Genomic DNA, 26,806 nt, shown 5'->3' with positions numbered 1-26,806 from the left:
GAATTTAGATAATGGACCTCAAAATCGACTCTGGACTCGGTGCTGTTGCTAGAAGTTATGAAAAAAGCCGGTATAGCATTTATAATAATAAATTTTTGAAAGAAATCTGAATAACAGCAAAATCGAAGCTATATTTCTGTTCAGTAGACCTGAAGACTTTCAGACTCACGCGACAAAACTTTCTGTATTTTTTAAACATCTGAATAAGCTTCTTTTCATCAATAAAAAAGTTGGGAAACTTTGCGGGGTACTTAATTTGTTTAAAAAATCTTTCCCTCAAAATTCGACTAAAGTTGATCAATTCAGAAGCTAACAATTGTTATTTGGTCCCCTAATTAAATTAATACGCTTTTAGAAACTTCCATTCTTCAGTCTTTTTCGTGTCAAGATGATTTAAATATTTCGGGCAAAAGAGTGTTCCGTTCATTTCATTTTATAATGAACTTTTCACAAAAGATTACAATAAAAACTCACATGATGCGTTAGCAATAACTAGACAATTGGCTAGACATAAGAAAAACGAAAATCGCATTCTAACCTAATCGAATGTTTCACGGATACGATTCGAGAACTTTGCTTCTTTTCTCTTTCTTCTTTCCATTTCATTTTCTCCATTCTACAACTATTTTGCGCGAGACTATCTTGACCTCCTTCTCAATCCTCCCGTGATGGTTTGGGGTGTTATTATAACAATAATAATCGAATGTTTCAAAACAACGAGGAACTTTTAGGGATCATCAAGTATTTCATTATCGCTAACACGAAGAATATATTGATGATGACAGGCTGTAAAGACAAACAAATGAGTCAAACGGTGGAGCAAAAAAATGTGTGTACAGATTGATAATGAATGAGAGAGAGGGAGAAGAAAAAAGAGAGAAAAGCCTAGAAGAGGTGATGGTGAGCAGTAGGGAAATCACAATTTGAATGTAGGGTGGTGACTAGAATATGCTTGAAAGTTATCACTTATACATTGGAAATGAAAACCAGATTTTAGGAGGAAAAAAAATGAAATGTATTACATGGATGAGGTTGAGACGTAGTTTGTATTTGAGTTGTTCAGAAGAAGAAAGAGAGATATAGGCAACACGAGCTGAAGAGGAATCGAGAAGAAAAATGATATGAAGAAGACCGTACTGTAGAAAAGCGGAACAAAAGAAAAATTAGATAAACGTGAATATGAGTTAAAATTGTGCGAACGGCAGTTTTAGACGATGTTGATACATTCTGAGGACAAAATCTCCGACGATTTCTTTGTGTTCAATACTATGAGTGTAATCACGGAACACGCTAGTCCTTTTCAGGTCTTCAAAACTTGCTCGTAAGCGTCGATCTTTGATTGTACTGAAAGAAGAAAACTGAAAAATATAGCAAAAATAGAAATTTACCATTGAGCTATGAACATTTTCATCTGCATGGATGTATCACGCTCCGGGTTGAGTATGGGTGGATCACCATAGACCACCATTCGAACTTGGTCCAGAATTGGGGCGTCCATGAAGCCATCATAGGGATATTTTCCGTTCGCCACTTCAACCATGGTGATACCTAGACTCCATACTTCAGACTTGATATCATAACCGTCGGCGTTGGGTGCAAGGCGTTCCGGCTGCAAATTACTATGTTTTATTGTGTGTAGTGTGGTGACTGGCTATCATCCATCAAGTGAGACATATATCCCTTCACTAGATATTACGAAATTCTAAATTTGTTTGCATCTTTCACCTTGGCACCGCCACCACCTCACGATTTCGAAATCTCGAGAGCTAGACCATACGTCGTAGATCAAAATTTCAAGTAACACTCACCGCCATATACGGCCGACAACCGACATCAATCGATTGAGCAACAGAGTTTTGTAGATAGCCACAGATTCCAAAATCGCATAACTTGACACCACCAGACCTGTTCAACAGAATGTTTGATGGTTTGATGTCTGAAAATCAAACTTGAAAATAGTTTCAGATGAGTAGATGAAGCTTACCTCGATGAATGATGTGATGGGACGTTTTGAGATGGTCCAGAGCGCGAATAGTCTGAAATAAAACAAAAATTGTCAGAAATCTTTGTGGAAAGTATCAATCTGAAGTCAAAAAAAAAACCTACAGCTACTGCGACAGCTCCTAGAATCTGTTCGGGCACATCTTCACTTTGTATGTCATGAGCAATCATGTACAACTTGTCCAGCGACAGATCCATCAACTCCATACACATCCATGCAACTCCCTGAAACTTGCATATTCTAGTCATTATCCTCTTTTTTTTTCGGGAAAAAAATACCTCATGAAACGTGATTCCATAGTATCTAACAATTTCATCGCAGTTACTGGCTGCTTTCGTTGCTTCTACTTCTAATCTGAACCTCTGCATAGATTTGTTGAAGGCGTCGTCAGGTCCGTTGGTTAGCAGTGTTATTTTCTGAAAAAAAAGAATGTTTGACAGCACTTTTGCTACAATTCTCACTTTGACTGCCATTTCTACTCCTGTCGGTATATGAAGCATTTTTCGAACGACACCAAAACTCCCATTCCCCAAAAGTTCCATCTCTTCCAAGTGATGTCTTTCGAACTCGTGGACTTCGCCATTTGGAGGTATGATCAGTGTGTTTGAGAGGTATTGTTTAACATAATCTCTGAAAAATTTCCTTGCAATTTCTCGCCATCCATCAAAAAAAAACTCACAAGCTATTCATATTATCGTCATTTGACGAATCTTGTACGGGCGGATGTATTTCACTAAGGTTGAGCTTTGCTAAATTGTGGCGATTCCTGGGCGGAGCAAAGGTCTGAAATTGTTTTGAAATATCGTCCCACTATTCAACGTTTCATTAACAAATCTTACATAAGTTTGCCCATTTCCGTCCGGCATCGCCGGAGGCAGTTGTCGTTTTCGGGTCGTCTTACTGAAAAGAACACAAAAAAATGTTTCGAAATATCCGACGGGGCTGGGTTATGGAGTGTGCACGGGTGTGGTCTGGCGGGGTGGGTGCAGAAAACCGAAAGATTTCGTCATTATTGACTGCCGTTTTTCATTAAACGAGGTAAATTACCTTTGTGTGACGCTCTCTTTGCATGCACTCGACTTGACGACATTTTGCGGACTTGGCCTGTGAGAAGAAAATTTAGTGATAAGTGGTTTGAGCGATGAGTGATTGACAAAAAATTTGGATGAAAAAATTCTTTGAACTTTTCTATGCTAGATTCTGGTGATTGGACACTTTGAAACTTTCAAAACTTAGGTGATGAGCAAGAGAACAGAAAATCGATATTGTTCGGCCTGACCTCCGGACCGTTTGCGCACAATGCGCACAATGCCAATGAGACCCCCCAAACGGACTTCCTCGCACACACACACACAGTCTGATGAGACACCACGCTGACTAACAAGACAAGGGTCATGACGACTGATGTAATAAAATTTGCATCTATTCCTCATTCCTCATTTTTTTCAAAATTTTGAATTTTCAAAAAAGAAACTCCACAAAAAAACAATAACCTACTTTCTCTTTCTTCGCTCCATGACTTTGGAAAACAAAACGAAACAAAATGAGTGAAAAATGAGTAGGGTAATTCAACTGTTTCACCTAGCCCATGACTAACCTTGAAAAAACTCTTTTCTCCTGCATTTACCAACCGACGAGAGAGGGAAAACGAGAACAAACAAAAAGATGCTGGGTGAGGAGACACATGAGACTTGGAGGGAATTGTTCGACTGGAAAATTAGAAAAAAAATGAATATGTAAGAATTTTTATTTCAATTAATTATTTATTACAGCTTATGTGTGCTCAAGTACAGACAAATTGTTTTGAATGGGACCAATCAGATGATTAAGAAAAAGCAATTTGATTCAAATTTTCGGGAAAAGGAAAAAAATTAGAAAAAAATGCAAGGAAAAAATATGAAAAATGGGAAAATTGAAACACTTGACAATTCATCACACTTCCTTCTTCAAAAAAGTTGATTGACAGCGTATTAATCCTTGGAACATGGAGTGTTTGGTGGTGGAACGGATCCCTGAAATTCAAAAGTTCAATGGAATCAAATCTGTGAATTTTTTTTTCAAAATTCAAAATCACAAAATTCAGGAATTGAAGAATTTGTAAAACCTTTCAAATTCCCTAATCACACCTTTCGAGCCATTTTTTATTTTATACAGAAGATATCCAAAAGTGGTCAACAGACAAAACGTTTATCATAAAATCACAAATTTTATGTTTGTTACATATTTTTTGACACCTATTTTAGAAACCGATGAAAATCCACTCAAATTTTACAGTTGGCGGCGTTTTTTATAGTTTTACTGCAATTCGACACCGAATACCTTTACCACTGGCAGTGGAACTGCAAACCCAGAGTTTTCCTGATTGCGAAGAATCGAGATGACGTCGGTGATGACCTCATGAGTCTCCTTGTCTTCTTGTTCTAAAAATGACTTCATGAGAAAGAAACACGAAAAGCTATGCAAACAAACCTCCGTCCTTTGCCTCTGGGTAGCCTCGTTTCAAGTTGTTTGACTTGTTCTGAAAACCGAACATGTAAACTAATTTCAAAATCTTTGTTCTTACCTCTTGCGACATTTTTTGAAGAAGTTGAGGGCTTAGAAGTAAAGGGCTTGGGAATAGAGAAGGACGGGCCGATGTGGAGCGGTTCTGAATGAGAAATGAGGAAATTGAGAGGGAAGGGTTCCTTTTTTTAGTGAGCACCAAGAGGTCGTGGTTAGGGCAATAGAGATGGAAGAAGTGGAAGAAATTCTCATTATAAATCTAGCACTAAATTAGTTTTTTTTGGGGATCCTCAGGAAGGTTATTGAAAAAAATTCACTGAAAAAAAACGAAAAAAAGGATTAAGCTTTTCTCTTGCCTAGATTACACACTCTAAATGAGGTTTAAAACCTCCAGGACCAGAAGTCAGTTATCCGTTTTAGTAAGAGAAGAGGACGTTTCATGGGGTTTCATGTGCTCTAAGTGCATATATAAAAATGGGTGAAAAAGAGGCACAAAGCGTCCCATTCTCTGTCTCTTAGAAGGCACGAAGCTAGGTTGCGTGAGTGTGTGTTACTCTGTGCCGTCTCCGTTTTCTGATGTAAATTATAGGTTTGACTTTCTTTTTCTCTAATCAATCTGCTTACTAGCACCCGAGAAGAAGGAATCGATTTCTAAGCAAGAACGTCGCTGAAAAAAGGACGGGGAAGAACATTTTTATCAAAATCAATTGTGAATTTTTGAAACAGAACAGCATGCCTGTCCCAACAACAAACATTGAATTGAAATGGAAAATGGAGAATGGAGAAGAGGGAGAGAAATAGAGGCAATTTTTTTTTCCACACTGCATTAATGCAGATATTTCAATAATGGTTGTATGAGAAAAAAAAATAGAAAAAAAGTAGATCACTCGTGGAATTCATGGAATTTGGAGAGAAAGAAAGATTCCGAAAAAAAACGTTAAGAATTACGGAAATCTAGACAGGAGAAAAATAATCGATTTGCTACGATTGGGTATGGCAGAGATGACAGAGATGACAGGAGAGAAACAGAAAAAAGAACAGTGACTAGAAAAGGCTATAATTATCCTTTATTGGCTCCGTTCCCAAAAACGCTTGTGTTCGGCACGATGACGCTGTACTCATTTCCCAATCTCGGCGCCTCGACACAATGACGTTTCGTGTCCGGACCGCCGTCCTGGTCTTTGTCGTCGAGCTTGTGACGGATTGCCACTCGCTGGCTTTTCGATTGTCCATACGCGCATTGGTAATAGCGATCTTGGTATGGGGCCGGGTCGACGGCAGCGAACATGTGCTTGTCGTAGCCGGTGCGTCTAGAAATGAATAGTATAAATAACTAGGTTTTTATAGTGAGGGGTTGACGGTCACCAGGGAAACGTTTTTTATGGTAGACAAATGACTGCTCATTAGAAAAAAATGCGCCATCTAATATTGTGATTGTGTACTTTTGTTTTGAAAAATCTATTTTGCAAGCACAATAATCAGAATAATGAATTTGAAATTATGAACTGTGGTGTGGAACTAGCTAGTTAGTTTACAAAAATGTGAATTCATGTGATGGCTGATGTTGAATTCTAATCATAGAGTGATTCATAGATTGAAGCATCTATTTAGCTCTCTTAGTGATTTTTGAAATTTTTTGATTCTTTGAGCTTTGAAATTTCACAAATTTTGGAAATCGAAAAATTTTGGAAGGTTTTGGAAATCTGGAATTCACCCGTTTAAGAGCATGTAGCCCGTTTTTGGATATAACAACCACTGCACCATTAGACCTCTAAAAGTATCTCCCTCAATCAATTTTGCATACGTTTATCTTCGTTCTTGTTAAGGGCATCATTAAATATATAACAGATATGATATTTGTGGCATTATAATGAAAATTTGGTCTGTTTAGTACTTTTAGATATCTTTGACAGAAAACAAGAACAAGTAGCCCAATGTGGACGTTTGAATGACACTCTCATTAGAATTTCCTTGGTTTTCAAAACTTTGAGTTGCTTGAACCCGAGTTGCCTTGAACTTTCAAACTACGTGAATTGCCAGATGTTTGCTAGATTAGACTACTCAGATACCATTCCTCTTCATGTCAAATGTAGTTGTTTGTTTCCGAGAAACTCTAACTTACGGATCAGATTCCATTCCAAAATGATAGCCGCTGTTGCTGGCTCCTTCCGAGTCGAACATTTGATACGTATACTGATTTCCAACTTCGGCGTTTAATTCTGCCAATGCGTCCATCTCTGGACTCTTGGAACGAAGAAGTGGTTGTTGTTGGTACTGAAATCATGCATTAGTTTTAGTAAACTTATGTAGTATTTCCAATTTTTTACAGTAATTGGCCAGATTGGATTGACCTGATTTCCAAGAAATGAATCTTCGGCAGCGTGCTGAAAACGAGGTTTGGTCTTGTGTTCAATAGAATAAAAAAAGTAAAAGTTTTGTAAAATTTTGCTACCTGAAGTCCTGGAACCTCATACTCATTAAGTGGAATCGAGATGCTAAGTGGCGTTTGCAAGTTTGCAGATTCTCCTTGTTGGCCGTTGTTGGCATCGTTTCCGTTGAGCTGAATGAATTGAAAATTGTTTAATAATCCCAGAGTCGCTTTTCAACTTACCGGTGAGAGCATTGAAGAAAGGCTTTGCATTTCCTGCAAGTTTTACCAAGTGTTTTGAGTTAACTGAAACCAAAAATTCTTCAAAAAATGAATATATAACGAAAAATGTCAACAATGCTATCAACTATGTGAGGTAGATAGAAAGCGAAAAGGGCTGATAAAAAGTTCATGTGTTGACTTGGTCTGCTCCGAAACTGAGAATGTGGCAGAAGACAATAGTTGACAAACTTTCTTTTTTGACAACCACAAATATGGCAAATATTCATCAAAAATCGATTTTTCTAACTTTTCTTTCTTTTCCTGGCTTAATCATCCACAAGAATGAGAAAGAGATAAAAACATTGAATAGGTTTTCATTTAACCATGAACAATTGAAAATAATTTTTTTGTAGTTTTATTGGTTCGTTTGAAAAAAACCACAAGGGAAGTTGAATAGGTATAAAATTGAACATAAAAAATAACGAAAATCGTGCAGAGCATAAATTTCATGAAATGGCCTCCCTGGATTTTTTGATCCAACAAAGTTTTATGACAAAAAAAGTTGGTGCCATGATGCGTCTTTTGAAAAAAAAATTGTAAGAAGTACTTTTGACTTAGTAAAAAAGAGAAACGAAGCGGTACATACATGTAGTTAACATGTTCGTGACAGTCGAGGAAACTGGTTTCAAATGCTGATAATTTTCCACGAGGCAAAAGGAAACTGAATCTAATATTGTTATGGGTGTGCGTGTGGCGTTGTACACTCTTCCATGAACATTTTCGTTTGCAGTCATTAAAGCCCCAGTCATTCTTAATTTTCGGGAATCATCGGCAAGGAAGAAGAATCATTTTCACTACATACACACAGACATCCCTGAATGGAAATGAAAAACCAGGACACAAAAACTGTGGAAAATGAAAATCTGATATGAGTAGGCCGGACTGTCAATGGAGACACATTTAGGGATGAAGTGATAAAAACTGTCACACAGATAAAAAGAGAGTGACCCGAAGAAAGAGAAATAAGAAACGATTTGAACAGACAAAAGGCAACCAAACGCTTCTATCAAATTAGTATCAAAGATTTGAACTAAAGTTTGTGGAATGAAAAAAGTGAAAACGATAGTGATAGTTACTTTATAATCACTTTTGTTCACCTTAAACAATGTTTGGTATAGACACAGTACTTGACAAGATTTCATTATTTTTTGCTTATGTAAAAGAAGAAAGTCGATTTGAAGTCCAGAAAAAAACAATTCCGGATATTTTTATTTGTCTGAAAATTCCAGAATATACTAAACAAAACTCAAGCTTCAATTTTGTAATTTGTCATTTTTTGTAGAAATCCAATGCAAAATGAGCGGTTCTAAATGGCACAATTATTAATTTAATGATAATTTTGGCATTTTTGTCACTTTTTTCAGTTGCAAGTCTCATGAGAGTAGAAATTAGGGAAAATGTGATGATTACAAAAAAATATGTTTTCGTTTTTGGTAGAATCGGAACTTTTGAAGGAGCGGTGGAAAATCTCTGGAATACTATGCCAAAACTCCTAGCTGGACTACAGTATTTTTTTCTTCAATAGAAACACACTCCAAGCTCAGTTCTCGGTTCCCTCGAAAGATATTGAAAATTTGTAACTGATAAATTGTTTATCATAATATCACTGATATTTTATCAGTTGACAGATTTTCATGTCTAACATAGGAACCGAGATAATCGAGTTCAAGTTTCATGCCTAGAGAAATGTTGCATTAAAGCAAAACCGGTAATGTAACTTGAAATTTTTTGTAATTATCATTAAAATGTTTTGTTCAGTACTGTACAACTCGAGGATATGGTCAAATAATGCAAAAAAAAATCAAAAAAGTCATAAAACTGTGAACCGAGAAAACCAGAATGATCCGCTCGTGTGCCTCTTAGCAGGAGGAATGAGCCATCGGAAGAATAATTAACTCTCGGAGCATATGTCGGTAATGGGGCCCCCAACATAATAAGAGTAGGTGAATGTAGATCGCGAACCTATAATTTATGGCGTCAGAGTGGTTTGGAGTTTATTGCATTCTAATGGAACCCACGATTATGTACAACTACGGCAAGAGTCTTTAAGATTTATTCGGATTCCGTGCTCAAAATAAACTGGAACTTTTGAAACCAATTTCGTTGGAATGACTTTAAGCTGGGATTGAGAAAAAGTAATCAAGCTTTTTTTTCGGGAAATGCAAAAAAAACAAAGAAGGAAAAAAATCGAAAATTTTTTAACGTCATGACAACATCGAAAGATCTGGTACGCCAATAAAAAATTACCTAATTACCTTTATAAATGACTAGGTATTTTTCATCAGTTTTTGAGAAAAAAAACTATGAAAACTGTTATCATGCTCGAGAAAAAAAATTATGCTGAAAAAAGGAATCTAATATTTTCATTAGAGGACAAGAATCTCCGCCTTTAGACTCTATGACAGGAAATTGGATACCCATGACACATTAGGTTTTTTATTTCTATCCCTTATATTTCTTGATTGAGTGCTTTAAAATAAATGGAAAAAAGAGTAAAATAATATGTGAAAAATACTTTAGAATCTTCAAAGTTTAGTGGACTACAAAAACCCGGCTGTGGGAAGTTTTAGTACTAAAACTGGTAGAAACTGTATTATATAACCTATTACTTATGAGTCTTCAAAATTTATCAGTAACAAATTCGCTTTTGCTTTATAATATTCTTTATTAAAATCATCGGAGCTGTGACGGCTGCAGGAAAACAATTGAATAATAAAATTGTTTTAAAATTTCACGAAAAAACTGTCTTGTTTGAATTAGATCAGAACAATGAAAAATAAATCTAGAGAAAACACTTCTGGTGACACATGGTTCCCAATCTATTCGGAAGAAATGAACTTAGAATGCAGTCATTTTTCGGCGCATGAATTTTTAAGCTGAGGAAGGCAAACTCATTTGGCCTCTCCATGCCAACACCACAATATATAACAAATTATTCAACACTCGTGCTCGGGGCATTTCAGAGTCATGATGAAAGTCAGAAAGGGCGGCACTTTCGGAAGAAAAAAGACTTTGAACATAAAGAAAGGGAGAGAAGGGGTGTGTACAGCAAATTAAAACACTGATGGATTGGATGAAGTCAAAAAAGTGGAGTGGGCGAGGTTTGAAGGCAAAATTGGATAATTGTTCTTGGGACGTTGTACCATTTAATAGTTGAAAATGGTTTCTTACTCCCCTGGTTTTTTTGGAAACGAAAAAATAGGAGAAGAAAAACGAGCCAAAAGAATTTTATTGCACTTTGAGAGAAGTAACTGAAAACATATTTTGAGATTTTTGGAACAAAAACGATTGAAGGGGGAGAGAAAAAAATATGCATGAAAAAAACAATTTGCACCGACGGAAGAAAAAGAATTGTTTGAGAATACAAAAAATGATTAGAAAAACAATAAAACAGCCTTAGATACGATCACGGAGTTTTCTCATAACAGTCCGGATTCTGTCAATCTCCATGACAGTTTCCGGTTCATTAATGTAGAAGAGTTGATAGAAGACGAATGTGTCGTGCCAGTTGCATCCGAGGAAAATGAAGCCAAGATAAGATAATCTGTGGTTCAAGTAGTCGTTGGAGTAGCGAAGGAAAATGAAGCAACCGATCAGAAAGTAGAGAACGCAGATGCAAGCGCCAATGTGCATGTCAACATTGCCTTCGGTAGCTGCTCGGAATGCGTAGTTTGCTGGAAGTCATACAGTTTTGTGAGAGAAAAGGAAATCATATAGATTTGAGAGACTGTTAAATTTGGGATTGGGGATCACATTTGTTGAAAATGCAACATTCATTATGCTGGATGATTAACATCTTCAAATCTAAAACGTTTAGTTGTTCAGAATCTAAAATATTGAAAGAATTTTTAAAAACCGCAGTTCCCTAATTTTCACAAGAGTTTATATGGGTCTTTCCGAGAACTTCCCAAATGTCATAATGTCCGACTTTCAAACCTCAGAATTTTGAAATTCTGGAATATTCCAATTTCGGAATTTTCTGAACTTCTTCACTTTTCTCGGAAAATAAGATATCACAGAAAACGAAAAAAAGAAGAAAAATTCAGAAACAGATTTCGAAAACGCAAAAAAATTGAAAGCAATTCCGCTCTTAAAGAATCTATTGGATTCTGAAAAAAAAAACTCGGAGAACATATTCCGGTCAGACCTTTCAAACTTTTACTCCGAATCCCGTTCCACACACTGCTGTTTATTTCAAAAACTGACTTCCTAATCTTAAACCTGAATACCCAAAACCTCTGAATTTAGAAATCAAAAGATCCAACATATCCGAGTTCACTGATTTGCAAAATAACAAAAAATTAGAATTTTGGAATATCATGTCTCAGAAATCGCAATATTTAAAACCAGTCGCTACATTCTCAGAATCTCAGCACCTCAATATCCCAAAAATGCATCTTCAAAACTCGGCATATCATAGTTTCCGGATCATGAGAATAGAATTAAAGCTTTCGACTACGATTTTGAGTTTTTGATTTCGAGACAGTGAGATTCTGAAGTTGTCCGTCTTGGAATTCTGCTGTTCTAAGATTTATCCATTCAATCTCTGTGTTTTATCATAGAATATCTTTTGTAATCACCTTGCCAATGCGGGAACTTTCCGAAAAATTCAACCAGATCGCCCAATCGTCTTTTTTGTGTGGAGTAGGCAATGAAGAGAGCCAACATATCAAGATGCGTCAATCTGAAATTTAAAAGTTATACTAAAGTTTTTGGTTTCAAATGTAGTCTAACTTTTTGAACCAGTTATCCAGATCTTCAAGAACCTTTGGAATTGCCGCCGATAGAAATGCGTAGCGGAAGATGAGAGTGAGAACTTTGATCTGAAATTCAACTAAATTGTTTCTCGTAAAAATTTTATCACTCACCATTCTCATGACCAACTCATCATCCCATTCTTTGTCAAGAAAAATACATTTTGCGAGGATGAGGGCTAGTGTCCACATATGCTCATAAGATGTGTGAATTGTCATTAGCAAGTAGTAGAAACAATTGTAGTAGCATAGGAGAGCCTTACCGGACCGTCCAATTATCCACATTTCTGTAATTAATCCATGGGATCGTCAATCTGGATGGAAAACAAAATCACTGGAACCGAAAAAGAAGTGTAAAAAGGAAATGAAACTGGGGACATGTATAGGTAGCGCTCTCCAGGGTAGACAAGGCGACACACGCACTATCAACACTAAAAAAAAGCTAATATCCTTTTCCGATTCTGGTATTACGTCCAAAATTATAATCATATTATACATTTTGTAGCTGTACAAGTTGAGTACGAGCAACGAGGTCACAAAGAATACAATCTTGACGAGCACCAAACAAATTCGTTCTCCTGCCGGGAGGTGAAAATTTTGAAGTTGGTGGCTAGTTTTTAAAAAAAACCTATTTTGATTTGACACGCACTTGCTCATTTCGTAAAAAGAAACAGAGGTAGTTCCAGAAACTTGACGAATTGTAAAAATCTTTCTTGTCCTTTTCCACAAAAGAAATGCAAACTGTACCCAGAAATTTGAATTTAAAAACTATCACGACAGCGGAAAATCTTAGAAAGCTTAGATCCTGAGTTTGGATCAATACGGTTCCCCAATAATTTATCAGTCCCATGAAAATAAAATGACAAAATTAGCGTTTTCATCAATCGAAAACGGAAATGTATCAGTCAAAGGCAGCCGTTGTAGCGCAGAACTCAAAAATTTCCCATCAAATTGTGGAACTTTTGGGGGTATCGTAAAATGGGACCATTTTCAATGGACGGTCAAATTCTCTGCGGACCTGAATTTTTTATGGGACTTTTGAATTATCGTGGGACCATAAAAGTCATAAACAGCCGAAAGTTGTCTATAGGTGGGAACTCGACTGCTAATTATCTGAATTTGACATGGCGAATTTCTAAAATTGAACTACCCTGGTCAGGCGGAATTGAACAGGTATTTTCGAAAGTATCCAGAAATGATAGAAACGAGACAAGAACTGACAATAGCCAGAAAGTTCTCAATGGGCGAGATAGCAAATTCTCAAAGAGACGAATATGCGAAAGGCAATGAAACCCGGAGCAGGTAAAATGCCTAATTCATTACGACCCCTCTTTCTCTACCCTGTATATTTAGCCAATAGTCTTTTCTCTCATCCCCAAATTTTGATCGAGCGAGCCAATGCCCTTTCCAATCTTTTTTGTCTGTTGAGTATCATCACTACCCAGCACCGAACAACATTTAGAGAACTGTGAAATCGTTCACGAGTATCGGAGCTGTAAACATGTTGAACTGAAGAAAAAAGAAAAATAATAAATACACGAAAAAGACGAATGAAGAGCGAATAGAAACACTTGTGGGTACCAGGTGGGCGGGTGGAGAGAGGCCATGTACGGAACAGGTGTTCTTTTTCCTCTTTTTAGAGGCACCCGGATCTCGATGGAAAAAAAGTCTAACGGTTATGTAGGATTTGTACGAACATCTGCCGAGTATTCGAGGCGCCAAGATTTCTTTAGGAATGATGTGTGATCTATGAGGAGAGTCACCTTATTTTATTCTCAAGAAACTTACCTTACAGTTTAATATTTGGGGAAAATGGCAATTAATACGAGAGAGAAGTGAAAACAAAACGAAGGAGCCAAATTTGTGAGATGTTGAGACTGGTAGTTGGTTCAATTATGAAATTTGAAAAAAGGCGAGTTGGCAGAAGGCAGGAAGGCAACAACTCGAAATTTAAGTGGGAGAACGATACAAGTCATGGGACCGGAAAAATTAATGCGGGGAAATAAAAAACCGATTATTTAGGCAACGGGAACGGAAGAAGAGTCAGTGGTGGTCGGAAGGTGATCAGTGGATATCTCTTGTGATGCTCCTCGGTGGCCGTTTGTAGATAGTACAGGTAGTCCAAAATTTCATCCATTCCGTCTCCGAAGCGTTCTCTTCCAGTTGGAATCAATGGACCAATGCGGGCGATTTCTTGACCTCTCGGTGGTGCGTGAAACTCAAAACGATCCAACATAGATCCCATATCGACGGATGCTCCTACAGTGATTCTATGGCGATACAAGTTTTGCATATCTTTTTTGTGGGCAATGAAAAGGACTCCAAGGAAATACAAGGTCGCCAAAATCTCGACTCCGAAATGCACACGACTCAAAAGCACGCTGGCGACCCAAAACTTGTACGGACTGAGGAGGAATTCTGTAAAATGCAAAAATAAAAAAGAAAATTAAATATTGAAGTTTACCTGACTCCACAGTGATGTTGAGCGCGAAACAAACCACCACAGACGTGAGTTTGATTGCCAAGATTCTGGTGAAAACGGGAGATTTTTGCTTTCGGTCCTTGTTGAGGATTTGGTGCCAGCCAACGATCCCCGCAGCATTGACAGTAACGAAAACGATATGAGCCCAGACAACAACAACATTCTGAAACACAGTTTATTGAAAGATAAAGAATTTTTCTGAAACTTACAGCAATGAAGCAAAGATCGGTGCACTCCTTATAGGCCGAAGTATGGAATCCAATGTAACGAGCCAAAACTGAATATTAATATTTTCATGATTCTTACGGTATATCCGACTTACTCGGTAGCTGGAGGAATATAATAGCCAGGATACAAATCAGTAGATAAAGGAGCAATCCTCTCCGGTGAGGCATTTTTCAATGGCAAAGAGCTGGGGAGAGAATTCGGGACGATGGCAAAGTTGAAATGAGTGCGAATGAAGAACACAGGGGACGGGTCAACATCTGTCAGATTCGAAGCGCTCTCAGTACAAAAATATCACGTGCCGATGCAGAGAGTCGAGAGATACCAATGTCTGTGCAAGAAAGGAAATGTGATTCAAGGAGAGAGTAGAGATTTTGATTGGAAGTGAGAGAGGATGGTCATTTGGAAGTTGCTCTCTGATGAATGGATTTGTTTCGTGGATATCACAGGGATTGTATCTTTTTGAATTGATCAATGTACGTTGAACACATGAAGGGTGGAAGATAGGCTATTTTCCGCAATTTTTCTGGTTTAGTGTTCACACAGCGCGTTGCCATTGCGCCGTTTTTTACGTACCGCAAAAACTGGGAAATCACGTTTACAGTAGAACACATCCATTAATACAACCAATTTGTATGAGGTGACTGGAAGCAGCCAAACAAAGTTATTTGCTTGATTCGTGGAGTAGAAATCGAACCTAAAAATTTAGCACCACTTTCTCATTTTGCTAGACTGTTAATCGAGTAGAATCCCTAATGTTGTTACCATTCATTATCCCAAAGTACCCTACCGAGGAATAGAACGCCAAGGCACATTTCTCACGGTATCTCTCATCGTTTGGACATTCCAGCTTTCATCTCCGTAGCTCTGCTGGTAGCAGCACGGGACCTCCAACGTTGGCTTCACAAGTTCAAGTCTTCAAGGGGCTTTTATGAACAGAATTTTGAAAAATTGAATCTTTTCATGCCCACCACTTTAAACGAGTCACTGTGTGTTTTTAAAAAATATACATATTTTTATTTTTCAACACATCAACGTTTCTGAGAGTTTAATCCGATCAACGTCAATGAGAGCTCCACAAGAGGGAAATTGTCCAAAAAATTAATACCAGAATGAAGATTAAATCATCGTAATCCAAATACGCTGTTGGCCGATGTGCCTCAATTTTTTCTTTGGTATCGACCCGATAGTAATCAACCACCTGTAAAAATATGCATAATTTTTAATCTGAAAATAAAAAGTACCTGTTGGAAATGATTTCCTGTTGGTCGATAGCCCAGATCTTGTTTTGCTGCTTCGATGGAATAGGTGTTCGTGGTGACGAGTACTTCGAGTTCGAATCGAGTCATTGGGGGACTGACCTTCAAGATTTCATGACAGAAAAAAGAGATCAGTGTGATGAAGGGGGAAACCAGAAAATAGGGGCATCTGAATGTTGGTGGTTGCTTTCCCAATGCTTTTATAAGAGGTGTCCACACGGCATATTGTTGAATTTCTTCTCCATCATGGATGAAATAGGCCTGGAATAAATGTTAGCATTTGTTGATTTTGGCAGAATGGTTCACTTTTCCGTGGGGTTTTTCCTCTTCCATCAGAGCTTGGTTTGCAAGGTGGAGAGCAAGACCACAGTTCCTGCCACTGCTCATGTTTGATCTTGTCTCGTCCGATTTGCGCAAGATTTTGATTCGAAAAAAATTCATACCAACCATATTCTTAAAAAAATACTTTTATGTAGTCACTTACAAATTGCATACCACCACTTTTTCAGCAACAACGAAGTCCTGTGGGCCATATATAGCCCGGAATCTCAAGCAAGTGGTCTTGAACTCCGGGCAAGACTGGGAGATGATGAATTTTTCTGCTTCTGCTTTTGTTTTAGAGTAAATATCCAGAAACTAAAATTACAATCATTTACAAAAAGTCACAGAAGTATTACCTCATGATCTTCGGGGTAGGGCATCTCTTCTGTCACGTTGTGCAGAGGTTTCCCGACAAAAACTACTGCAACAGACGACGAGTAGACAAACCTGGCAACCTTGTATTTTCGACATTTGTATATGAGATTTTTGGTTCCTTCAACATTTATTTTATACACTTCATCTTGATAACAACGAGCCTGAATGTTATTATTTTCACATTCCACTGTTTAGTTTATAACAACTCACTCCATATTTTCCGGTGTGTCCGATCGAGCAGAGATGAAATACTGTAGAGGCGTTGGGAAGAACAGAATCAAGCACGCGATCTTCTTGGAATTTCTCCTGTAACCAGACGGTGAGTTTTCAAATGAAAAAAAAAACCGAAAATCTCACCTGTTTATATGTGACAAATGCTCGATCAAACTGGATGGTATCATAGGGATGAGGTGGGCTGGGATCTACGACAATGCACTGTGTCATATCACCGTTTTTTTGTAGAGCAGCGATGAGTTGACTGCCAAGGAAGCCAGCACCTCCGGTGATCACATAATGACCATGTTGGTTGCAATGATCATAGATCATAGTTGAAATTCTAAAATTTTTATTAACACGAAGCCAAATGAAAGAAAGGAAATTTTTATGACCTGAGTTTTGAAAGAAAATAATGCGAAAAAAATTTGGAACCATTTTCTTGCCTTGACCAGTGCCAACCAAAATTCGAAAACTCAAACGGGAAAAAGAAACAAATGAAATTCAGTTGACTTTAGAAAATTCTTTCCATACAGGCGTTTTTTCAAGGTCGCACTAATCAGATCTGTCTGGAGATGAATCGAAATTTCTAGAAGTCATATTCTGAATAAGTTTTTAAAATACAATTGTAGACAACTGAAGAAAAAAAAGTCCACTCAGCCCTGGTGAAAAGAATTTCTTGACTTCTTAGCTTTCGGAACACATTTAACCTCCTACTGCAAAAATGCGGTCACCAAGTGCAAAGTCTTATCTTCTTGCTGTGATCTTTCGAATGACCATGATAGACAATGTTGCAATTGATCTAGTGGCGGTCTTTTTTGATGAAATAGATAGCGAAAGTCGAGAGTAAAGGTTTTAAAAGTGGTACACGCGATTAAGATTGGTTTCATGAAAAATGGAAGTTTTTTTTTCACATAAAAATGTGTCTTGTGGTTCTATAAACCTAAAATTCATCTGAGATAAGAGCATTTTGGAGACATTTGATGAATTGTTTGGAATGTGATTTTTTCGAAATCATGTTCGACTGCAATTTTCAAAAACTTTTCGAAAAATATACATTTATCGAACATGGTGAGAAAAATACAACTCATTCATCTACGTGGTCCATATTTTCACAGCAGATTTTCTAAAGAAAAAAAACATTAAAGAACTTTGATAAAACTGCTTGTTGAATCATGCCAAATTCTGGAAATTGTATAATTTAACACCGGAGGAAATGACAAAAACTCATAATGAAAAAACTCCCTGGTTATTTTTTGTACCGTCTACTTTCATTCTAGCAAACTCAGTACACCGTTTGAACCGATTGGTAGATTTCGCCTTTATATTTTCTGAGCAAAAATTATCAATGACTGATCAAACTGAATAGAAAACTGAGGAAACTTTTTACCAAATCAAACGTCCGGTTAACTCATCCGCATCAGAGAAACTCGTTATAGTTGTTTCTGTTACCAGTTCAACACAGCGAATTTGAGATGACCTAAGGAAAAATACAATTGATCTCCATAGGAATATTTTCAGTTCCGAATTTTTTCATGGGTGATAGTATATTATCATTATCACTCAAACAAATATTTCTATTTTTTGACAAAGTAATTCACTTGCGAAATTTAAAGTTTCAAAAAATGTTGCTGGCAATCAGATTTCAGGGTAAGATGCAATGATTTTTTTATCTAGAACGCTTGCACGCCACATTTTAAAGTTTTTTCACAACTTTTTATTTTGGTAGGAACCGTTTTCCAAGTAAACAGATTTTGTTGACTCTTCTCTTTTTTTCAACGTATTTGATACATTTGATCGAATTTGTTCCAGCTCTCAAAAATCTGAAAATTCGAAAAAATGAGAATGAATTTCAATAGAATTTATTTACGGAATCATCAGCTTCACGCTTTGTACACCAAAAAAAGCAAGTCCAATGGATCAAAAAGAAAACATTATTCAACAGGTTTTCAAAAGAAAGACATTAGGGAAATGACAATCATTGCAAACGCGGCAATTGATATGGTCCCAATTATCCAATTCCACTTTGACATTTCTCTCGTCGCCAACATTCGGTAATGTGCAGCTACCTAAATTAATATCATTGTTTTCACTGAAATTTTATTTCAATAAAATCGTGTACTTCTGCCATAGAGTTTGGTTCCGGTTCATATCCAAGCTCACGGCGAGCTTTTTCAATGGAATAAGTATTATCCATGGCAAGAATAGCCAATTCAAACATCGTGAGTATTGGTGCGAATCCGAGCACGTGATAGCAGAATAGTTGTTGGACATAAACTACAGCTTTGGCAACTTTGTAGTTTTTTAAGAATATGGAAGGCGGTGTGCGTCCAAGAGCATGGACAAGTGGAGTCCAAAACTCATATTGACCAGTGATTTCTTGGTCCATAATGTAATACGACTTTAAAATGTTGGTAATTGAAATGTTGATAAAATTTCAAAATGTGAATTACCTGTGCGTGGATGCCATCCGTTTTCTTCAGCATGTGGTCAGCTAGAGCAAAAGCTTTAGCACAGTTTGCAGCACTGCTAGCCATCGAGTTAGACTCTCTATCATGAATCGAGACTCTCGCAAGGAATAGTCTCTTTCTGATGAGGTCCTGTAAAACGGATACATATTTTCATTCTAAGTCAAATACTACTCACCGCAACTTTTCTCGTTACGTTGGGATCCTCCGCTCCATAAATCCCACGAAAACGGAGGGCAACAGTTTTGAAGGTAGGCGTCGATTGGGATAGAACATATTTTTCCGCTTCAGCTTTTGATGCGGAATAGTAATCGAGGTACTGCAAATTGAATCAGAATTCTGGTCGTTTACTAAACTAGCAACTCACCAACTTTGGATTTGGAAGTGGGTCATCTTCGGAAGCGTTGAGAAGTGGCACGCCAACGAACGCCACGGCAACACTTGAAGCATAGAGAAAACGAGAGACTCCATGTCTCTTGCATGCTTCTACCAGCTTTATGGTTCCATTAACATTGAACTCGAACACAAATTTTCGGTCACACTGAAAATCTTCATTTGTTTGATTTGATGAGAAACTTCTAAAAACTTACAGCAACCATTCCCATGTGTCCGACGGCTGCCAAATGAATCACAGTTTCTGCTCCTTGCAAAACTTCTTGTAGAACTTGAGGATCGAGAAATGACTTCTGAAAATCGTATTTCTTAATTTAAGAATATTTCACAAACCTCGACAACGTCTACAAGTTGCCTGCTGAATTGCACAGTTGGGAACTCCATCGGAGTTGGATCTACAACAATTATCCGTTCTTGGTAGCCATTCTTTTGAAGAGCTCGGATGACATTTGCTCCGAGGTATCCACCGCCGCCAATGATCACGTAGTGTCCCATTCGATTTCCGGAGAAAGTTTCTCAGAACCGTTTCTCTGAAAATAAAAAGTTTTCTTTCTGTGTTCAAATCAGAACGGCGAATGACACGCCTTCGGGCCAGTTCATTCTATACAATTTCTCGAAAAAAAAACAATGGAAGAAAAAATCGGCGGAAAAAGAAGCTAAGACTAAAAAAGAAAATAAAAAGAAGAATAGCCGAAACTTTTATGAAAATTCGGTTGCTAACGGAAAATCCTCGTTTCGAAGGCTAATTTCCGTTTTGGGGGGGGGGGGGGTGCTTTCGTTTGCTAAACGCGTATACGGCACATGCGTGATGAGAACTTATATGGCTTCGTTTCAACGACTCACCAGACAAAATAGCGTTTTTTTCCGAGTAGTTTTTAGTGATAGGAAAGGCGAAGTCCATGGTTTTTTGGTCCAGTTAGCAATTTTTTTTTGGTGGACGGACATAAGGTTACGATGATTATTTTGATATGACATTGACACTGACACTGGACCTGTAAAAAATTAGCGATACGAAAAACGTTGTTTGTGAAAGGTACTCACAATTCAGACATTGGACGCATACCAATACAAAGTTTACTATTCTGTATTTTTTGATAAACTGATCATTTTCGATGTTCTGGTACTTTTTTAGAACAAAAGTACCTAGAATACTCTAATAGAATGTCACCTGAGCTTGCATTTAAGCTCAATTATCTGGGTGCCTATGAAAGATATCCAGAATGGTAAAATTGATGAATTTTTGTCATGATATCTATCACCAACACTTTTACAGTTCACCGATTTTTTTTACAGGGATCGAGATAATTCAACTCAAACTCCAATACAAGACGTCGTTGTATCAGAGTATTAGGATCTTTTTCAAAAAAATATATTTTACGACCTTTAGTTTTTATTCTATTGCGCATCCTTGCCACACTCTTCTTGGTTTTTGATGGGAGCTGAATCATTTTGTGTCAAAGGAAAGGCAACAATACAATTAACCAATAGCCTATGCAATTCTTGATCGATGCACAATGGACCAGACGTACAGTCATTTTTCGCTGTCTGGAGATTTTTGACAGTTTTTGAAATTGAATTAGAAACATTCCGAAGATTCACATTTGAAATGGAAATTTTAATTTCAAACAATAAAGTAAAAATTTGAAATTTAGTAGGACTGAAAAAAATAGGATAAATTAAAAATATTCAACTGAATTAAAACAGGCTAGCATTCAGGATCTACATATCTGCAATAAGTTCTGGAAGGTCTCCAAGATCATCATCGACGGATTGTTTGGTTGATGCTCCATTCGAAGCATTTTTCTTATTCTTCTTATTATTCCTCTTCTTTTTATTCTTCTCTGCATCCTTCAACGCTTTCTTCTCGTCCTTGGTCATCAATTTCTCTTCCAACGCTTTTTTAGCTTCCGGTGCTTTTTCAAGAACATTCACAAAACTTCTCTGGAATTGCATGAGTGACGAGAGTGCGTGATCCATAAATCCCTTGGTTTGTTTTGACAGGAAATGGTCGGATCCAAAGAGATAATCCATGATGCGATGCGCTTCGATAAGATATCTTGCCGCGTCTTTGTCGTTGTGCAGTTCCAAGTGGAGTTGTCCCATTTGCCTGTATTTATTATAAATTGTCAAAGTATAACAAGTTAAAACTTACAAAAAGTGCATTGCCTTTGAAGGATGAGCATAACGATAGACGTATCTCACAAACGGTTCACATTTGAAATGCAAATCCAGTGAAGCCACCAGTCTTTCTCTTTTAGTCATCTGAACTCGAGCAATCAATGGAATCATAGCGGCAATCAGTTGACAAAAATAGGCATTTGACATTGGAAGAATACGCTCGTAGCTCAGAAGTGCTCCTTGGAAGATTTTCAGGAGCTCTACCGGGTCTTGCTAAAACATAAAATTGAACGTGTAACTTATGAAGCATTGAGAGATTATGGCTTACCGAGACATCTTCAGCTCCTTCGATTGTTCTTCGAATTGTTCTCATCCCATCCAGTGCCATGAAAATGTACTCCTACGATTTTAAATAATATTATAGTAAGGAATTTTCAAATTCTAACCCTGTCTAGTGTGGTGTGACATCTATCGCAGACAATTTCCAACGTTTCTGAATTGAAATACGCTTCCTGGCCATGCAGTTTGATCGTTTTACGAAATTCGGTCTAAAAAAGTTGCAATTTGTCTTTTTTCTTTAATTTTTCTTTTTACCTTCGCAATACAAACCGGACAAATAACAGCTGTAAGCCAGTTATCCTCCGGATCATCACATCGCTCACAGTGACATTCGAAGTACCACGTTTCTTTGAGCATGTGGCGCCGCTGGATTTTACACCTGCAATTTTCCCAATTTTTCGTTTCTATTTTCAGCTTCAAACTAACGGAGGAAGTTCGATATATGTATAGTGAGTGGTTTCCACATTTTCCAAATCCACGTTGTCGTGTAGAGCTCGAAGTTTAGCTACGGTGCCATTGCAACTGTAGATCTGAAAAAAAAAATCGATTTCCATCTTTTCTTTAAAATTTTAATCGTACCGCATTGGGTCTGCACGAGTGATCATAACGACAGAGGTCCAAATATAACCCTTTTCCAATTTCTCTCAAATAGTCTACATTCGAAATGCTGTGTCGATTGATAAAGTTTCTGGAATGAAGTTGGAAAGCGGTGTCTTTGTCAACCAAGTGCGTTTTGTCCCCGTATTGTTTCACACGGTCATAAATTTCTGAAAAACTTTTGTGATAAGAAGTTTTTTTTCTCCATTTCGTCGCCAAAGTTTCGTAGCTCTAGTAGACTCACTCTTAAAAACATTCATTGCATTTTCGTCCTTTTTCATATCAGCACAATGTTCCCAAATTTGCATGACACTTCGGCCACTCTCTCGATTGGTATAGAACCCATCAATTTTTTTGTCATTCCCATCGAGAATGTCCTGAACAGATACTTTTTGTTGCAAAAAAATCAGAAGAAATTTTGAGACCTTGTATCTGCCAATAATTCTAAGAAGCATCCGTTCGTCTGTATTGAGATCTTTGCAGTTGTGTAAAGGTCCACATTCGTACTGTAAACTATCCGTTGGATTTCAAACGCCAAAGATCAAAGATACCTTGTGGTCAAAGGCTCCCGAAGTTTGACACTGCTTGGAACAAAATTTTGCCACTTTACACTTGTCGCATGTTCTGAACATTATCACTTCATATAATTTGAGATCATTTGGAGGAAACTCACAAATCTACAGTTTCTCCTAAACAAGTCCAACAGTAATGGTTTTTGGTCGAGTCTAACAAGGAATAGGCGAACGGGTAGAATTCTTTACTTTTTGGTTTAGACCCAATCTTCTCCACACCCACGACGTCTAACGGAGCATCTCCAGACGACATTCTACGGCGGCGTGACAAATGTGATTTCTAGAAAAGAAAAAAGATTCAGTAGTGAAAATGCAAAGAGGATCTTAGTGGATATGCGGAGGTAGGTGCTGTTTGTGTAGGGGCAGGAAAAAAGAGAAGGCAGAGACTACAAATGAGAGTGGGGCGATTGGACGGGCTCCCGAGAGTGTATGTGAGAGTCTGTGTGTGTATTTGCCCTTCCTTCCAACAGTGTAATGCTTGGGACGAATGGCGTACGATCGGTTGGATGGATGTGGCGGTGCCTAGACAGATAGACGGGGTCCGGATTTATTCGAAGTGAAGTTTCTAGGGGGAGGAAGATCTTTTGTCGACACAATTGCAAGAAGACGAACTATTATGAAACGACGAATGAAGATGGAAGACCCTGGGAGTGTGACTGTGTAACCAAATGAGGTCTGTTGCTGCTGTACGGAGAGAAGAGAACGAGAGTATACAAACACACATACGATTTCTGAAGGTGATTCATCATTGCAAAAAATATCTGAAACAAATAATTTCCTTTTTTGAATCTACTTTTTTGTAAATTTCAAATTCCCATGTGTAGACAATACAGTTATATTCAAATTCAGATTTAAACCGTTAGCCCGTAGCATTTTCAAATCGCCCCTGCTGTCATATTTTACAACAATGTTAATTTGGTCTCATGACAGATGGTCCCAGGTGAGAACAACAAGAAGACACACCATCACCCCACACCACACCGCGCGCTCACAGACGCACTAAAACGGACTCCTTGCCCGCCGGGTGACCCGGCTGGTGCAAACGCGCCCCATTGGACTCCCCCTCTTGATATGTGTTTTTAATGCAATCGCAGTCATTTTTTTGCAATTTGCCATTCATTTTCTTGAGATTTTAGAGGTTTCTAAAGTTAATTATTGTTTCTAAATTTTTTCTTCTTCATTTGAGTGACTTTTCATGCCAAACAAGACCTTTTTAGGCCTTCTAGGGCATTCTTCATAGGAAAAATTGAATTATAACGATTATTTTTTTTTTTGTTTTGAATCCAAGTGTTTTAATGCTCATTTGTTTATTTTTTTAGCAAGATTGAGCTTCACGTCATGAACCACAGACAAAACGAGACCGGTGAGTATTATTTATTTGATTTCCGCAAGGCGAACACACAAAAACAACTGAGGAACGGTCGGCGGTGTGCAAAATCGATATGTGGCTAGCGAGCAGAGGATTGCTGGTTTCGGTGCCCATGGCAATATCTCAAACTTCAGCAAAATGCCAAAATTCTGCTTGACAGAAGCTTTGAAATTTTGGATTTTTTTCACAAGATTAGTTTTAAACGCACTCGAAAAACACAAATTTTGAGAAAGAAAAACTGTTTTTCTGCTGAAACAACCAAAATTGACATTTTCGTGAGTTTTTTCTTACCTGTGTTTTTCGAAATCTTTCGATATTCATAGAAAAACTTGACGGTTATCACTTTTTGAACGCCTTTCTTCATTGAGACACCAAATCTTATTTGAGACACCAAATCTACTTATCAAAATGAAAAAGCACTCCCGATATTCCTTATGACAGATTAGTTCAACTTAAAGGAGAAAAAACACGCCGCAAACGATCCAACGACTGAGAGAGGGAGATACCTATCTCTCTTTTCAAATCTCATGTCGAATTCAAGAAATTTCGATTTTCGCTTCCATTTCGACAAAAAATGTGTAACATCTGCATAAAGATGTCGATTAAACTGTGACCCTCAGATGAACAGCTTTTAGAAACCTCCCACATTATATGATAGAAAAAAAGCGTATAACAAGTTTTTGTCAATATTTCTGTTAGATTCTTTCGTTAGGCCACAATGTAACACTTCATACAATCTTATCACTAACGTTCTAGTCCCATAACTATGCAATTTTTCCAGATACGTCGGTCATTTCTCCAAACCGTCGTACCGTCAGAATGTCATCCTCCGGAGCGTCCGAATCAGAGGTGGAGACTTGTGATGAGAATGTTGGATTGTTGGGATCAAGAGGCAAGAAGACGAGACACGAGAGATCCACAAGATCCGAACAAACTGCACCACTTCATAGGTGAATTTTTGACATTTCCATTTTCTTTTCAAAATCTTTTCGTTTTTCCAGACCATTCGGAAACAACACTGACGACGCAACTGTGGAGTTTGGAGGATGCAGCGACTACCAAGACCCGTACACTTCTGACGATGACCTTTTGCACACAGGTTTGTTGTAGTCTCGAGAACAAGAACAGCATCCAACCCGGTCATTATTCCAGGAAGCGATGCATACGGGTCGACTGTTGGTGCTACCATTTCATTGAAGTTCAACGAGGCGTGCCGTGCGATTCACAACGGACACTACCCGCAGAGAATTGCTCAGGGATCCAGTGGAAGCTATTTTGTCAAGAATACGGCAGATGTGAGTAGCCAATTTCACCTTTGGACCTTCAAACCGAGATTCTCGAACATCAATTGTTATGAAAGGTTATCCTGCTCGCAGTTCAAGAAAGAACAAAACAAATTTCAACCAAAAGTTGAATTTTTTCACAAAAAATGTCCCATGACTATTCCGTATTTGTTAGTTACTCGCTTTATGACGTATTTCCATCCATCGGATCAAAACTCACAAGGCATAGCACAAAACACGTTGTTTTGTTGTTTTGCTGGCGTATTTCTTTGATAATTTCATATCTAGACATGATGACTCATTGAAAAACAACATAGCTTCTCAAAATGTGTCTCTCAAAATTTTCTCATCAAGACGACTCTTACCAAATGAGGGAGCGCATTAAGAAAACCAGGAAGATACTTCTCTCTTTCTGAAACTTGATACTTTTTTTCCAGGAAATCATCGCAGTCTTCAAACCGAAAAACGAGGAGCCATACGGATCGTTGAATCCAAAATGGCTGAAATGGATTCACCGTGTATTCCTGCCGTGCTGCTTTGGGCGTAGCTGTCTGCCACCAAACCAAGTGAGTAGTTTGCTTTTTTTCCATTTTTTGTCTGTTGCCTCCTGGACTCTAATCTCTAATTGGACTCTTTTAGAATTTTCAGCTTGAACTTTTTTGCCGGGGTAAATACATACTTTATTACATCCATGGAGTGGGTTGTTGCTAACTAATATGGGTGGCAATTTTACAATTAAAGAAAAAATTCAGCGTTTGACTTAGTGTCAAACGGATCGGGCAGTAGTCAAACGATAGAAAAGAAAGTAGAGAAGTGGAGTCACGTGGAAATGAGAAAAAGAAGAGACAGAGACAGGGGAAATTATTGGAACTTTTGTTCGTGAA

At 37.7% G+C, this 26,806-nt stretch overlaps 8 protein-coding genes across 8 annotated transcripts; 1 reads left to right on the top strand and 7 right to left on the bottom strand.

Moving 5' to 3' along the window:
- Positions 1 to 538: 538 nt before the first annotated feature.
- CBG27714 lies at positions 539 to 601 on the bottom strand (the record flags this gene model as incomplete). Its single annotated transcript, XM_045239672.1, has 1 exon — positions 539 to 601. One exon carries the CDS (start codon positions 599 to 601, stop codon positions 539 to 541), a length of 63 nt encoding a protein of 20 aa, XP_045099553.1.
- Positions 602 to 1,184: 583 nt separating this feature from the next.
- On the bottom strand, positions 1,185 to 7,145 carry CBG14588 (the record flags this gene model as incomplete). Its single annotated transcript, XM_002644579.2, has 19 exons — positions 1,185 to 1,344; positions 1,389 to 1,609; positions 1,809 to 1,936; positions 1,985 to 2,036; positions 2,107 to 2,226; positions 2,281 to 2,418; positions 2,464 to 2,632; positions 2,682 to 2,785; positions 2,842 to 2,898; positions 3,038 to 3,106; positions 4,322 to 4,422; positions 4,472 to 4,495; positions 4,566 to 4,567; positions 4,998 to 5,155; positions 5,595 to 5,814; positions 6,627 to 6,778; positions 6,832 to 6,888; positions 6,957 to 7,064; positions 7,116 to 7,145. 19 exons carry the CDS (start codon positions 7,143 to 7,145, stop codon positions 1,185 to 1,187), a joined length of 2,070 nt encoding a protein of 689 aa, XP_002644625.2.
- A 3,405-nt stretch (positions 7,146 to 10,550) lies between these two features.
- CBG27713 lies at positions 10,551 to 12,193 on the bottom strand (the record flags this gene model as incomplete). The annotated part of the gene is made up of 4 exons (XM_045239670.1): positions 10,551 to 10,828; positions 11,735 to 11,838; positions 11,889 to 11,977; positions 12,023 to 12,193. 4 exons carry the CDS (start codon positions 12,191 to 12,193, stop codon positions 10,551 to 10,553), a joined length of 642 nt encoding a protein of 213 aa, XP_045099552.1.
- A 1,729-nt stretch (positions 12,194 to 13,922) lies between these two features.
- On the bottom strand, positions 13,923 to 14,785 carry CBG27712 (the record flags this gene model as incomplete). Its single annotated transcript, XM_045239669.1, has 4 exons — positions 13,923 to 14,326; positions 14,373 to 14,553; positions 14,600 to 14,667; positions 14,713 to 14,785. The coding sequence occupies 4 exons, from the start codon at positions 14,783 to 14,785 to the stop codon at positions 13,923 to 13,925; spliced, it is 726 nt and encodes a 241-aa protein (XP_045099551.1).
- Positions 14,786 to 15,678: 893 nt separating this feature from the next.
- CBG14582 lies at positions 15,679 to 17,116 on the bottom strand (the record flags this gene model as incomplete). The annotated part of the gene is made up of 7 exons (XM_045239668.1): positions 15,679 to 15,816; positions 15,860 to 16,135; positions 16,181 to 16,327; positions 16,370 to 16,510; positions 16,552 to 16,731; positions 16,781 to 16,876; positions 16,928 to 17,116. The coding sequence occupies 7 exons, from the start codon at positions 17,114 to 17,116 to the stop codon at positions 15,679 to 15,681; spliced, it is 1,167 nt and encodes a 388-aa protein (XP_045095457.1).
- A 1,616-nt stretch (positions 17,117 to 18,732) lies between these two features.
- CBG14581 lies at positions 18,733 to 20,139 on the bottom strand (the record flags this gene model as incomplete). Its single annotated transcript, XM_045239667.1, has 7 exons — positions 18,733 to 18,852; positions 18,906 to 19,184; positions 19,237 to 19,383; positions 19,430 to 19,570; positions 19,619 to 19,792; positions 19,842 to 19,937; positions 19,978 to 20,139. 7 exons carry the CDS (start codon positions 20,137 to 20,139, stop codon positions 18,733 to 18,735), a joined length of 1,119 nt encoding a protein of 372 aa, XP_045095456.1.
- A 1,224-nt stretch (positions 20,140 to 21,363) lies between these two features.
- Cbr-set-30 lies at positions 21,364 to 23,523 on the bottom strand (the record flags this gene model as incomplete). The annotated part of the gene is made up of 10 exons (XM_045239666.1): positions 21,364 to 21,751; positions 21,797 to 22,035; positions 22,091 to 22,162; positions 22,209 to 22,310; positions 22,357 to 22,480; positions 22,528 to 22,631; positions 22,681 to 22,868; positions 22,943 to 23,204; positions 23,250 to 23,322; positions 23,372 to 23,523. 10 exons carry the CDS (start codon positions 23,521 to 23,523, stop codon positions 21,364 to 21,366), a joined length of 1,704 nt encoding a protein of 567 aa, XP_045095455.1.
- A 1,085-nt stretch (positions 23,524 to 24,608) lies between these two features.
- Positions 24,609 to 26,575, top strand: CBG14579 (the record flags this gene model as incomplete). The annotated part of the gene is made up of 5 exons (XM_002644574.2): positions 24,609 to 24,633; positions 25,421 to 25,589; positions 25,641 to 25,738; positions 25,792 to 25,934; positions 26,360 to 26,575. The coding sequence occupies 5 exons, from the start codon at positions 24,609 to 24,611 to the stop codon at positions 26,573 to 26,575; spliced, it is 651 nt and encodes a 216-aa protein (XP_002644620.2).
- Positions 26,576 to 26,806: the final 231 nt, after the last annotated feature.

This window comes from Caenorhabditis briggsae (assembly GCF_000004555.2).
Source record: "Caenorhabditis briggsae complete genome, chrX, whole genome shotgun sequence".
Taxonomy (NCBI): domain Eukaryota; kingdom Metazoa; phylum Nematoda; class Chromadorea; order Rhabditida; family Rhabditidae; genus Caenorhabditis; species Caenorhabditis briggsae.
The sequence above is the reverse complement of the archived record's forward strand: the minus strand, read 5'-3'. Positions and strand labels throughout refer to the sequence as shown.